This window comes from Leopardus geoffroyi, chromosome A3 (genome assembly GCF_018350155.1).
Source record: "Leopardus geoffroyi isolate Oge1 chromosome A3, O.geoffroyi_Oge1_pat1.0, whole genome shotgun sequence".
Taxonomy (NCBI): domain Eukaryota; kingdom Metazoa; phylum Chordata; class Mammalia; order Carnivora; family Felidae; genus Leopardus; species Leopardus geoffroyi.
Window position 1 is genome coordinate 128988920 of NC_059336.1, and position 14084 is coordinate 129003003.

General features: G+C 45.1%; 1 protein-coding gene across 5 annotated transcripts in view; it reads left to right on the forward strand.

The window, feature by feature from the left end:
* NBAS (NBAS subunit of NRZ tethering complex) overlaps positions 1-14084 on the forward strand; it is a 360511-nt gene that overhangs the window by 301947 nt on the left and 44480 nt on the right. For all 5 annotated transcript variants that reach the window (XM_045447679.1, XM_045447678.1, XM_045447677.1 and 2 more), the window contains 3 exons: positions 6333-6551; positions 9459-9661; positions 11977-12066. In XM_045447679.1, the coding sequence (XP_045303635.1) occupies positions 6333-6551; positions 9459-9661; positions 11977-12066 (512 nt within the window). The remainder of the gene's footprint in view (positions 1-6332; positions 6552-9458; positions 9662-11976; positions 12067-14084) is intronic.

Below are 14084 nucleotides of genomic sequence, written 5' to 3' on the forward strand. Positions count from 1 at the left end.
TGCCTCAGCTCCCCTGCTCCCCAGTAGGTGATAGAGAGCCGTCCGGCCAGCCTGGCGAGCGGGCCCCTACATGTGCCCCCCGCCTGCTTGGCTCTTCCTCATTCCCCGGCAGACCTCTGCGTGCACCCCGGATTCCAGCCGAGCCAGCCGACTCCCGGGTTCCCCACTTGCCCCTTTGACCTGCTGACCCCTCGGGATGCGTGGCCTGTCTTCACGCCTACGCACCGCAGAGGCTGGTCTTGGCAGTGGCCGCCTTCGGAAGACTCACTTCCGGTCGGCCAGACTCACTTCCGGTCGGCCGGAGCGCCCCTTCTGAGGCCTGTGTACCGTCTCCTAGATACCCTATTGCAGTTTTGTAACAACCGTGCTGCTGTGTGACGTCTTTTGTCTCTCTGTGTTTCAAACTGGACTTGACTGTACCCCGGGGCAGGGACCTGATCTAATTTTGTCTGTGCTGCCAGCCCCCGGCCCAAGGCACACGTACACCGTGTGTTCACCGGGTGTATACGCTCAAGGTCGCCACGGGTTTAATGTCCCGGTGTCTCTTCCTGCGTGGCTTCCGATTGCCACAAGTGGCATTGTCCTGATGGCACACATCCGATCACGGGGTTTTTTTTTGTTGTTCAAGTCCTTTAAAATATCCTTTTGCGATTTTAGTCTCCAAAGGCCCTCTCACAGGAACAGGACACCGCGGTAAATCGGAGTCTTTTGGCCCCATTCTGGACCACAGGTTTCTAGGGACGTATTGAGAACATGTCATTCCGTTGCTCCTCTGAAGGTTCTCCCCCAGCCCCAGCTACCGCGTTGATCAGAGTTGAGTAATCTAACAGCTGTTTTTTGTCTGTCTTCAATGTGCCGAGCATTGAATTAGGTGCTAGGAAACACGGAGATTTTAAAAAGCACAGTTTCTACCCTGAAAGGATTTCCTTGTTTAGTCAAGGAGATGTAAAAGTAACCCAACGATGTGAATGTGGTGCGATATGTTCTTCGATGCGGATGAACGTAGAGTGCTTTAAGAGCGCCTACGAGTGGTTTGTGACCCCGAGAAGAGGTGATGTCAGGGGACGCTTCCAGATGTGTGAACTCTGAACAGATTCTGGAAGGACAGATAAGGGGAGGCTTGAGAAAGGATGATGTTTTTTCCTCAGATATCTGCATTTTCATATTTTTCTTTGAAATAAGATTCTCTGGCAATGTGTTCCCATTTAATGGGAACTGAGAGGGGTGCCTGGGTGGCTCAGTCGGTTAGGTATCCAACTTTGGCTCAGGCCGTGATCTTGTGATTCATGAGTTCAAGCCCTGCATCAGGCTCTGTGCAGACAGCTCAGAGCCTGGAGCCTGCTTCAGATTCTGTGTCTCCCTCTCTCTCTGCACCTCCCCTGCTCGCACTCTGTCTCTCTTTGTCTCTCAAAAATAAACATTAAAAATAAATAAAATGTTGTCATTCACCCACTTGTACATCCAACATATTGGGCAGCTGTTCTGTACGAGCCACCATTCTGGGTTTGGGGCTCTAGGAATGTAAATGACAGGGAGGCAGCCAGCAGATGGAAAGACAGGGTGTCAGTTATGAAGAAGAACGAACACAGAGTAAGGACAGAGACAGCACCAGGAGGTGCTAGCTTTCGTAGAGTGGCCAGGGGAGGCCTCTCTGATGAGGCAGCATTGGTGCCAAGTCCTGAGCGAAGCTCAGGAACCAGGTGTGAGGATGCCTGGAGGAGAACATCGCAAGCGGAGGAACCCACGTGTGGAAAGGTGCTGACGGACTACACGGAGACCAGTCTGCCTGGAGCGGAGCAGGAGTGTAGAAAAAGGAAGGAAGTAGGATTAGACAGATAAGGTGGGGTGAACAAATCATAGGGCTTCATAGGGCATTGAAGGCTGGATTTTATTTGTCGTAAATTAGGAAGCCGTTAAATAGTTTTGAGCAGAGGAGTGACGTGATCAGATTTGTGTTTTTAAAACCTCGCTGTGCGACTGGGTAATGCTGGAATACCCAGTTAGCCCCAGGATCACAGTGGCTTAACACAACCAAGGTTAATATTCCCTTGTGCTCCGAATCCAGTAAGAGACTGCAAAGGGCTGTCTGCCACAAAGTCACGTAGGATCCAGGCTGATGGGAGCTCTGCCATCTTGTGTTGGTGCCATCTGGGACCAGCACTCTCTGCCACGGCTGGGAAAGAAGGGAGCCTGGATGATGACGCACGTGGGTTATACGTTGCCTTGGCTCAGAAAAGAAACGTGTCACCTCTGCTCGGATTCCATTGCCTGGAACACGACTCATCCTAGCTGCAGGGGGGTTGGCAAATGCGGTCGAATCCACGGAATCCTTGTGTTTGCTGACTGCTGCACTCTCTGCCTCATCCGGAGACCAGTTAGAACCATTGCAGTACAAGAGGGGTGACGTGGCCTAGAACTGAGCGGTGACGGTGAACGTGGTGGGAATTGGGTAGACCTGGATATATTTCAAAGGTAGACCCAGTGAGATTCAGGGATGTTGGGGATGACTCCTAGATTTCAACCCCTTCCCACCAGCTTATCTCCTATACTAAATGGGATTTCTCTGAGCCTGGCTTCTGTTTTTCCACGGGGCCTACGAAATAGATGCACAGTACATACTTACTGAGTGCTAGAACAATTAACTGTATTTTATACAACCCACAGTTTCTTAAATAGTAAGTAGTTACTAATTGCTGTTACTAATTGGGATAGTTTTACAAAATCTTTGATTTCTAATTATAGAAATATGTGTATGAGTGATGTATTAATGCCGTGGGCTTCAGAATAGAAGGTTAGGAACAGAAGTACCTTGTGGCTACTAGGGTCAGTGAAGAAATTGTGATTTTTCTCTCCGGTACATTTGTCTATCTTTTTTTTTTTTCTTTTACTACTTATTTCTTCTATCATGGAAGAGTTTAAGCAAAATAAGTCTAATAGACTTACTCGGTGTGAAACTTGTATTTAATCTCACCCTATAGTCCTTTTTTAAAAAATTTTTTTAATGTTTATTTTTGAGAGAGAGAGAGCATGAATGGGGTAGGAGCAGAGAGAGAGGGAAACACAGAATCTGAAACAAGCTCCAGACTCTGAGCTGTCAGCACAGAGCCTGACGCGGGGCTCAAACTCACAGACTGTGAGATCATGACCTGAGCCAAAGTCAGACACTTAACGGACTGAGCCACCCAGGCGCCCCTCACCCTAGAGACTTTCAGCGATGAACCTGTTCTCACAAAGAGTGAAAAGCTTAAATATCCAATCAAGCACAGTGCCCAGGCAAGTAAAAGCCCTTGAATCTTTTATCATATCATTCTGCCTCTTGTACAGGCCCCGGCTCCCTCAGGGAAATTAACTTAGGTTTACGTTTGTTTACATGCTGTATTCTTAGTAACCGTGGTTATTTACTTATTTTGAAAGATCATTAAGAATAACGGGGGGAGGTACTTTTCTGATGAGATTGGTGATGAGGTCAAACAACTTCAACTCCTAGAGAATTCACTCGCCTCTACTGGCTGTTCTGTGGCGGTTCCATAGCAGATTCTAGGAAAGCACGGATGTCAGTGTGAGGCCTGTGCTCAGTATTGCTGGGCAGCTGGGGTCCACACGCATGTCAGCATGGGGTATGCACTTGGTTGTTGGGGCAGACGGCCTGCCAGTGGACCAGCTGTCGAGGCTGAAGAAACCGAGTCCAGGGTGACTTGTGTGTATCTCGGTATTGAGACATGACCGGGCATTTGCCCTGCAAAGAAGAGAAGAGACAGTGTTTCACTGAGATAAGATACCAGTTGACACTGGGGAATGAAGAAAAGCTTCCGCGTGTGGAGCCTAGAGTGTGGGCTACGGTTACATTGCGAGGCTAGGGGGTTAGCTTGGGGCCAGCTTGGGAGAGTCCTCGAGCTGCCATGCCAAGGAGCTTGCGGAGCTTATGAAAAGGTTTTTCTAAAAGAGATTACATGGCACATTTACTAGGAAGATAAAAACCTAACAGGTAGATGACGGCCTGGGTGGTGTATCAGTTGGTCAAATTAGAATTGAGCCTCGATTTCCTGAGTTTCCTACTATTATGGGTAAGGCATTTTGCTGATTGTTTTGCATATTCTCTCATTTAAATTGTCAGAATGACATTGTGTGGTGGATGACTTTTTTTTTGCATTTTATGCATGAAGAAACGAAGGCTTGAAGCATGTTGTCAAGTGTCACCCCGGTAGTAAAAATCAAACACGGGTTTTGTGAGGTTAGTGCTCTCCCTACACTTACCAACTATTCCAGGGGTGGTTGACACTGACAAGGCCGACTTCGGACAACAAAGATGGCGTCTGGACTCCTGGGCACAGAGACCAGTTGTTTGTCTCAGGACGCTGCTTTCCACACAGGGGAATTGCCTGTCCTGTTCCTACTCTCTTGCCAGTCTGTTGTGGAAACCTTCCACGCCCTTTGATGGGCTGGGAGAGCATAGACATTTGGCCAGCTGGATATCCAAACATTCCCCAAACCCGTGTTTCTTGGGGAAGCAGATAGGAGTGAGTGGAAAGGAAGGACTCTCTAGGCCATTTTCTTATTTGTCTTTCCTTCTGTTGAGCATTCGGCCAGTGTGCACCCATCATACGCTCTGTCAGAGCCCGTGAGGGGGTAGAAATGGCAAAGTGGAGGCTGTGTGACGTGCGGTGAAAGGGGAGCACCAGATCCATGACCAAGGCCCCTGCCTTCTGGCTTTTCCTTTTTGCACTCATGCGAGGAACCCCAACATATCACAGAACCTCCCCAGGGCTCAGTCCTTCCATCCATATGATGGGGGAAGGTAAGGAGGGCTGTTGAACTAAACACAAGTTCTGTGATCTTGTATTTCTCAACCACAGAAAAGAGTTCACGGGGTATGCAAGGGAGGAGAATGATGAACTGATACTGATGGTCAGTAGTGGCTTCTGATGTTGTATGCCAAGGTGCTTGGGGGTAGCAGTCTGGCCACAAAACTTACTTGAAGCTGCATTTGCAAAGTACACAATTACAGTTCAGTGGAAATAGTACTCTCCTAAAGTTCCTTTTTACCCATATTTGTATAGACCGAAGAAAATGTCAGCTGTCCTCATTATGCCACATGAATTCTACACAGAGTGACTTGGAAGCAGCTGGTGGGGAGGGTTGAGCGGGGTCTGCCTCCTGGTGTGGTCGCAGGTGCCATGTTGATGTCTGTGGTATTTTTCAGAATAACCAGACACACAGGGTACCTGATGTTGAGAAAGAAAATAAAGATAAGATTTTGTCCTAAGACTCCTCATCTGTTTTTTATTTTATTTATTTAAATCAACACAGAGCCCTTTTAAGGCTGTAGTAAAAATGTGCTTGAGTAGTTGACATGAGGCTAAATCTAAGATCCAAAACAGCGCAAATCAGCGGGGCCTCAAAAAGCCCAGCGTGGCTCACCAGTCTGTGGTGCGTCCGTCAAGATGGGTTACGTTTAGACTTGAGGCCAAGCAAGCTTAATATTTTTAATATTATGAGAAAAAGACAACTCGTGCATACCTAAGAAAGTGACTTTCGCGTGTCACAACTCAAATACTTGGTGAGTAATTGAATGAATACATTAGTATAGAAAATTGACAAAATTGAGAACAAAATTGCTCATAACCCTAACATAACAGTCACTGGCGTCTGTCTGTGTGTGTGTGTATGTATTTCTGTTCAGCCGTACAGGTTTCGTTCGGATTTTAATACGAGCGTGGTATAGACAGTTTTATGATTTCTGATTCCTAAAATTCAACATTTTATGTTAAGCACTTTCCAAATTGCTAATACTGATTTTATATCTAATTTTAACGGCTGCATAATGTTCTATCTAGTAATTTATCATAAGTTAGTTACCATTTCTGTTATTATCAGGCAATTAGGTTGCTTTTGAGACTTTATTTTAGAGTATTATTCCAGTTGAAATCATTATGCCTATACAATTTTCTTCTTTTTAATCATTTCCTTGTAATAAATGATTGAAACTGGGAATTGTAACTGTAGAAATGACTCCTCATTTCTGCATTGTAACCAGTAATCTATCTGAATGCTAGTTTCATCATAACACCACCTACTTTTGCATTTTAGCATTAAAAAAAAATCTGGATTTACTACCTTAATAGTGCATATGGCACCTCACTGTTGTTCTCCTCACAGAAGAAAAACTAATGCAACAAAAGTCCTAGACACCAATTAAAGTTGTATGTCAACGTTTCACTCTTGTTCTCTTTACTTCGCTAATACCTTATTAAATACACCTTATTAATACCGTATTGAATGCAAACGCAGGGCCGGTTTGTCTCACTGCCGTTCAATACCTTTTTGTGTTGAAGCTGTCCGTGGAAGCACGCAAAGAGATGACTAGAAAGGCTGTCCAGGCAGTCCAGCATTTTATTGAGAAGCCGCGGAAAAGAAGTTCAGAAGACGACATTCAAGAAGCTAGTGACTCTAAAATCACCTATGCGGATGCCCGGGGCCATCTGGAGAAATCACTTGCTCACCTGGAAACCCTCAACCACAGCTTCCTTGTTTCTCTGAGGAATAGTGAGCAGGTAATGAAGGGAAAACTTCTCCATGCTCACTCCCTCTGGCAACCTCAGTAGGGCTTACATTCATCCTTTAGAGCCGTATTAGTGGTGTTGATAGGGGTTTCAGTCTTGCAGATGTCCTGGCAAATGTCCCTCAACCCTTTATCCTCTAGCCTCTTCATCACCTCTTGATTGTGGACTCCCATTTGCAGGTTTGCAGTTCTTTGAAGAGGATTTGGGGCCACTTAACGGGATTGAGGGACAGAAGGTGGTTGGGGTGGGGGACGGGCACCCGGGGCGTATGGCCCAGGATGGGTGCCTGGGGGAGGGAGTGGTCACTGAGGCTGAGAAAGGATGGGGAGGTCGTTTGCAAGCCCTGCTTCTAGCCGGTAGGTGTTTTGCTCTCCAACTGAAAAATGATAGATTTTTTTTCCCCTGAATTTTCCAAAAAGTCCAGAAAGAGCCATCCATGCCTGCTTCAGATTTTTTTTAATTATACGCCCCATCCTGTTTATGTTTTCTGTTTCCAACATAATTTTATCGATATGCATTTTTTTTTTTTTTTGGCTGATACAATTGTTCCTACATGGTTTCTAGTTGAGACCCTCATGGTGTCTCAGAAAATACTCTCGTGAGAGTCAGGAGCCCCCTGCCCAGGATGATTCTTGAGGCAGTTAGGACAGGGTGTTAGGACAACACAGGGGAACCCTCTGTAGCTTTTCTAGTTTTTCTTCTGTATTGTTACAGCCGAGGGAGTTTAAGCTGTTCTTTTCCATAACTGAGAAGTTGACAGATCAATAAGTAAATGGATTCATATAGGTAAAAACAATGTTTAGATATATAAGCAATATTTCATTTGCCCCATTAATGTTACGGTAAATGAACCTGTAAGTGGCCACTAATCTCCTCTTTTATTTTTCTAAAACCTTACATATTGATTGAATCGTATTCTTGGCTTGTAAAGAAATATTCCTGACTAGAAAGATCGGTCAGTGGAGAGCAGTTCAGATAATGAACAAATGGAAGATTTCAAAATGTGTAGGAGACGCATAAATGCAAACCCTCGTGGAAAAGATAATGAGCAGAATTCAAAAGTTTGATAGCAGTTTTATTTCATTTTGTATTTTTCAGTGCTATTCGCCTGCCTAATGAATAACATTAAATGATGTGCAAGCCAGATAGAAGCCTTTGCAGGGAACGGATCAGCTTTTCCGATCTTGATTTTATCCTACTGACATGTAGAGAACTGTAATCCATAATTATAAGAACTAGGGTAAAATTTGAATTCCTCCAAGTTAAAATGATTATGCTGATTAGTATAAAAATGTACATACTTGTCTTGCTTAGTTTTTTAATTAAGTATGCTATATTCAAATCTGGAGAATTGTCATTACTGTCCTTGGAACAAGTATTATCTTTCAGTGACTTGAATCACGTCTATGGGGCCGGGGGTGGGGGGAGGTTATTAACAAAAACAGCTGTTTGTTTCAAATAGGCTGAGATTTAAAGGTACCAAATGACTGCTTGCAAATGCTATTCAGTCAGACCGTGGATGGTCCATAATAGGATACTCTTCTGGTTCCTAAATTGGACCCTATTTGATTTTATTAGAGTTCCTCTCATAGCAAACACTGGAAATAACCTTTATCCCCATACATTTGTCCCTTTTGAGTTCAGGCTTTAACTTTCACCTCTTTAATTCTACACCCAGTGAAAGAAGATCCCTCACACCCTAGGTTAGCGCGGTCTAAACTCGAGGTTTTTATCCTGTGACGCCTCAGTTCCCTCTTGCTCAGCAGGGACCTGAGTAACTGTTCTGTTGAACTCACGGGCGTTTTCTGTTATCAGAAGTCTCACAGTGGGGAGAAGAGTAAAACGAAATGTCATGCGCCCAACTCCCAGCATCAACAGTCATCAGAATGTGACCCGTCATCTCATGCCTACCTCCCCTACCCTCTCCCCACTCCTGTGGATTATTTTCAAGAAAATCCCGGTCATCATTTCATTTTATCCGTAAATATTTCCTTATCTTTTTTCTCAAAGGATACATGTGAACACAACCACTGCAACATTATCACAATCAAAACATGAACAGTATTTCTTCAGTATCATCAACTGTCCAGTTAACGGATTTTTACATGGTGGTTCTGAAAAGCAAAACAGTGCATTCTTGGTTACCCGAGAAGCTTATAAAGAACCTGGAAAGCATTCTAAACACTAAGTGACCACATTTGGTGTGATGAAAAATAGTAGTTTGTGGCCCATTTCATAAATTATTTGTTGTCACATTAATTTTTACAGATATTATCGAAGAGGGGCAGGCTGTGTGGCATGGGGGTGGGGAGATGTAGTCTTTTGGATTCTGATCCTAGTCCCCCTGAACATCCCCGTGTGCCTTTGGGCATGTTACTTAACATCTTTGGTTTTCAATTTACTTTTTGGTAAAACGGAGCTAATTAAAACTCTTTGCAGGCTCACTCTAAGCATTAAATTAGGTAACACACGTGTACTACCTGGGTTTGTGCAGATCAGAGCTGTTATGTGGTTATAATAATAATCACAGTAATAATAATCAAGAAACTCAGACTTCATGAGTTTCACTTTGTGTCTGACATTGTGCTAAAGGTCTGGCTCTTATATGATCTCACGTAACATTCACAACACCCTCTCTTCCCAAGAATCTCTGTCATCATCCTCATTTTGCAGGTCCCGAAGGCTCATCAACTAATAAATGCAAAAAAGCAAGGATTTGTGCTCCAGCCTGGTGTCCGGGAAGCCCAAGCTCTTGAAAACCACTACATCTCCTTCCGTGTGGCCTTTGTAGTTCGAGTGTGTTGGGTTTGAGAGTCGTCTAAATCTGCTTCACTCTGTACATGTGGCCACACCTTATTTCTACTTGATGTTTAGGTGTTGTGCCCCTTATCTTTTCAGGAAGCGCTGCAGAAATACAGTCGCCTGTATGATCTGTCCCGATCAGAGAAGGGGAAAGTTCACGATCAAGCTGTGGCCATGTGTCTAGATGGCCTGCCTCTGAGAATGATCCAGAAGCTGCTGCAGGTGGCTGTGGGCCCTCTCGACATCTCGCCCAAAGATGTAGTACAGAATGCAGTGAGGAGAATAGTTTCTGCCCTGAGGTAAGCCAGAAAAGAGTCCCCGGAAAGCCGAGGCGATAGTTTGCCAGTAATGGCACTTGTTTCACAGTCACGAAGGTAAAAATACGATCATGGATGTAGAGGCATCTTATTCACTAGGAAGTACTTCATAAAAGTGAGAGGTTATTATCAGATTTCTCAAAGTCTTGTGTCTTAAAATATCTCAAGAGTGGAGAACCATGAAAATGTTTCCCCATTGGTATTGTGTGTAACCCACCCTGAAATTAACTTCTGGTTAGACCCTCTTGTCGCTCCCCCCCACTCCCGCCATCATCCCCATCCCCAAATAATTCTTGAAGTAAGGGAAGGGCCAAGATTAGCAGGTAGCTAAATGTCAGGTCATCATGCGACCCCCGGTGGATGTACACATCCTGACTTTTCTACTCACACTTCTTTTCAGAGCTTGCAAAATGGCTCCCAGAAGCTTCTTTCGAAGTATACACAAGGCAAGGTTAATCGTATACTGAAGAAGTTAGACATCTGTTAAGTCTCTTAGAGTTTTACTTACCTGCAGTTAATGGCCTGAAACCAACAATTGAGAAATTCTAGCTTTATGTCAGTATGCGAGTGTCTTCGTGGGAATGCATCCGGGAGGGTTAGAAAAGGGGGAAAGTTAAGCTAAAAGAAGAATGAGGCATGAAGTGCTTTCTGTGAATAATGCAATTAGGCTGAAAGATTTGGTTGTGTTTAATGTATTCTCCTTTTAAGCATTCTTTGTAATTCTGCATTGCTCTTGAGGAACTTTTTGATTAAATGCATGTCAGTTTTCCACAGCTGAACTGAAATCAAATGAGCCTTTATCAGTTTAATTACCCCAGCCTCATACAGTTTTCACCTTATAATGATCTGAGGTATCTGGTAATTTTTAGAGAGAGACAGAGATAGAGATAGAGAAATAAAATATAACACTTTGTAAGAAATAACAAATGTCAAGGTAATAAAGCAGTGTTCTGTTATTAGCTTATTATGTTTTGGTGGTGGTGGTGGTTATAAGAGCCGCCCACTTTCCTGTTTTCTTTTCTTTTTTCTTTTTTTAATGTTTATTTATTTTTGAGAGAGACAGAGCACGAGAAGGGGAGGGGCAGAGAGAGAGGGAGACACAGAATCAGAAGCAGGCTCCAGGCTCTGAGCTGTCAGCACAGAGCCCGACACAGGACTCAAACTCACAGACCTCGAGGTCATGATCTGAGTCGAAGTCAGATGCTTAACTGACTGAGCCACCCAGGTGCCCCTTTCCTCTTTTCATTGATGACAGATACTTGTTGGTCACATTTTGCACCTTTTGATTCATAGCTATCTTTTTAGTGTTTCTTAAATCAAAATATAGATGAGCCTCACAAAAACAAAACATTTTGAAAAATCGGTGCTTTGATGAATTTATTTCCTAAAAATTGCCCATTTTTGTAGATAATGAAAATATGTGATATTTTTACCCTTATAAAATTGTGGCAGAAATTACACTTCTCTCTCCTTCCCTGCACCCAGCTCCACTTACTAAGATTTGGTTCTCACCTAATAAACGTTATGCTTAGCACACAGAAGATATTCAATAAATGTGAATTAAATCTTTCAGTAGTGGGAGGAGAGGGAACTTCAGAAGTTCAGCTACCTCCTTTTCAAAGGAAAAGAAATTGCTACTGACAACATCCATAACGTTCACCTTTTAGGAAGTTAGTAGAATTTGGTAGATATGAAACAACAAAGGCGTGTAAAGAACTGAATCCAGCAGTTGATTTAAGTCCTACCGCTGAAATTATTCAGAACACTCAGCTAAAACTTGTCTTCTGTTGCTTTTTTTCAAAATTTACTAGAGTCTCAGATATATACACTCGTAAAATGGGCATAATAGTAGTACCTACCTTGTGGGCTGTTGGGGATTAAATGGTACATGTGCGTACAGCATTCAACGGTGTCTTGTGCGTAGTGAGTGTCACGTAAATATTAGGGTTTTTTAAAGTCCAGCTGGAGAATTTGGATGATTATGTATTTAATGCACACGTATAATAATGTCCATTGACTGTTTTCTGGAGGACAGAAGGCAGGTAGATTGTATTTTCTTGCCAGCAAAACAAGCACATATGAGACCGTGAGCGTCTTAAAGGCAGAAGGCGTTTCGTTTCCACACCTTTGGCACGTCGTATAGGGCTCGGTGCCCTCGCAGACCACACGCAGCCCGCGTGGCTGGGAGACGGCAGCGTGCACTGCCACAGCCCAGCCGGGCTCCGAGTGCGAATGCCGTGCTGCTTGCTGAGCCCGGAGCCCCCTTCTGAACCAGTTCTTTCTCTCTCCCTTCACAGCGGAGGCAGCGCTGAGCTCGGTGGGCCCAGGGACCCCCTCCAGGTCCTGGAAGGTGTTGTCGCAGCCGTCCATGCCAGTGTGGACAAGGGGTAAGCCTAGAACGGCTCACGTGTCTCGCTTCGTGGCACTCCGCAGGATCTTAGAATTATTGTGAATATCCATATTGATGAAACTGCCGAGAGGAAGCAGTCTTCCCAGGTGTTTTCGGAAGGAATTGCTGAGAACTTTGTCACTACGGAGGCTCTCCATCTGGAGACACAGATTCGCAGCTGCCCTCTCACTCCTCAGCTCCAGCAGGACACCCCCCTTCTCTCCAGAGCCCCCTCTGCAGGGAGAGTATGGTTTCTTCTCGCCACCTCTTGAGTGAGGCCAGGAGGGGGAGCTGCTCTGAGCTTCTTAGGAGAGAGGGGTTCACATCTCCGAGAGGTTAGCTGGAGTGAGTAAAGTATGGAAATTTCTAGAATGTTTATATATTTCTGAGAGCTTTATATATGTTAGGTCTGTCTTGTCGGAGGACTATGAGTGTACAGGTTTTATGAGTCTAGAAAGATGTGTGTCTCTAATGCCATTTTTAGAAAGAATTTTTCATTTAGGTCCAGTGGCAGTGACAGGGTTAACAGCATCAAGTGGGTGGTTATATATTCACCAGAGTTTACAGACATCTTTCCTGTGGCTTTTACTCATGTCATCCCTGTAAGGCCGGGCCCCAATTCCTTTTTTTATGTTGTTTTTGTTTGTTTTAACAAAATCTCTCTATCCAATATGGCACTTGAACTCACAAACCTGAGATCAAGAGTTATATGCTCTACTGACTGAGCCAGCCAGGCGCCCCTCAGTTTTCTTCTCAGTTTTCATTTTTCTCCCCTCCCCTCCCCTCCCCTCCCTTCCCCTCCCCTCCCCTCCCCTCCCCTCTCCTTTCCTTTCCTTCCTATAGGTTTCCCAGTGTGGGGCTTGAACTCAGAACCCTGAAATTAAGGTCTGAGCTGAGATCAAGAGTCGGATGCTTAACTGACTGAGCTACCCAGGCGCCCCTCCGTTTTTTTTTTAATAGGAAATATATAATAATAACAATGAAGAAATATTTGCAAAAACTCCTCATAGTTCATTGAGTATTGTAATTGTTTTTATTTGTACATTACCTTCTAGTTATTGTGCAGGTACAGATGTATTTTTATATAGCTTCAATCAAAACATATAAACACTTCCTGTTCTTTTCTTATTTGCTTGCTATTGTGAGTCTTCCCATTGGTCTTTGTAGCTTCCCTGAGTATTATTTCTGATGGGTGCGTATGCTGTTGCCATTTTCGGAGGAGGCCTTGCCCCCAGTCGTAGGATCCTGGGATCCAGTCCTGGGAACCAGGATCCCAGCCAGGCTCTGAGTCGTAATTCGGCTCTCAGATGCCTTTGCAGCCTATTTCCATGCATTGCTCTGTGCCCGAGGTTTGAGTGGAAGACAGAGGATAAGCCGTACTGGTCAAAGTGGGAAAACACGGCAGTCAGGGCCCTCTGCCGACTCAGCCTTTTGCCTCACACGCTTGTTCTGATCCCCTTTGCTCGTGGGTCTTTGAGTAAGAAGGAAGCCACGGCAGGGGCCGATTTGCCTCTCGTTCTAAAGAGAAATGAGATGACCTACATGTGCACCATGTGCTGAGTCACGAGGAGTAAGATACGGGGAGGAAATAACCCCCAACCTCAGAAGCTCAGTGTTGCAGGGGCGACGAGCCCCCGTGCCCCTCCCCCAGCCCTGGTTAGCACACTGGAGGGGCAGGTGCTGGACGGAGAGCACAGTAGAGGGAGCAGTTTATTCTGCCTGGGGAGGTCAGAGCAGGATACGCGAGGGGCCACATTGGGCCTGGTCTGTGAAATGTGAGTCTGTGAGGACGAGGAGGAGCGTGACGGTACTCCGGGCTGAGGAAACTACCAGAACCGTTGCAGATGCGGCAGAGCAGAGACGCCGCGTGGGAGACCCTCAGCCCCCTTCCAGACGTGCGCTTCTCGCACCTGCCTGGCTGCTCCTGTCAGAGCACAGCTGCTCTCAGGGCAGGACCCCCGGAGCCTGGCCTCGCGGGATGACAGGGATCTGGAAGGGCACTAAGCCCCTTCCAGG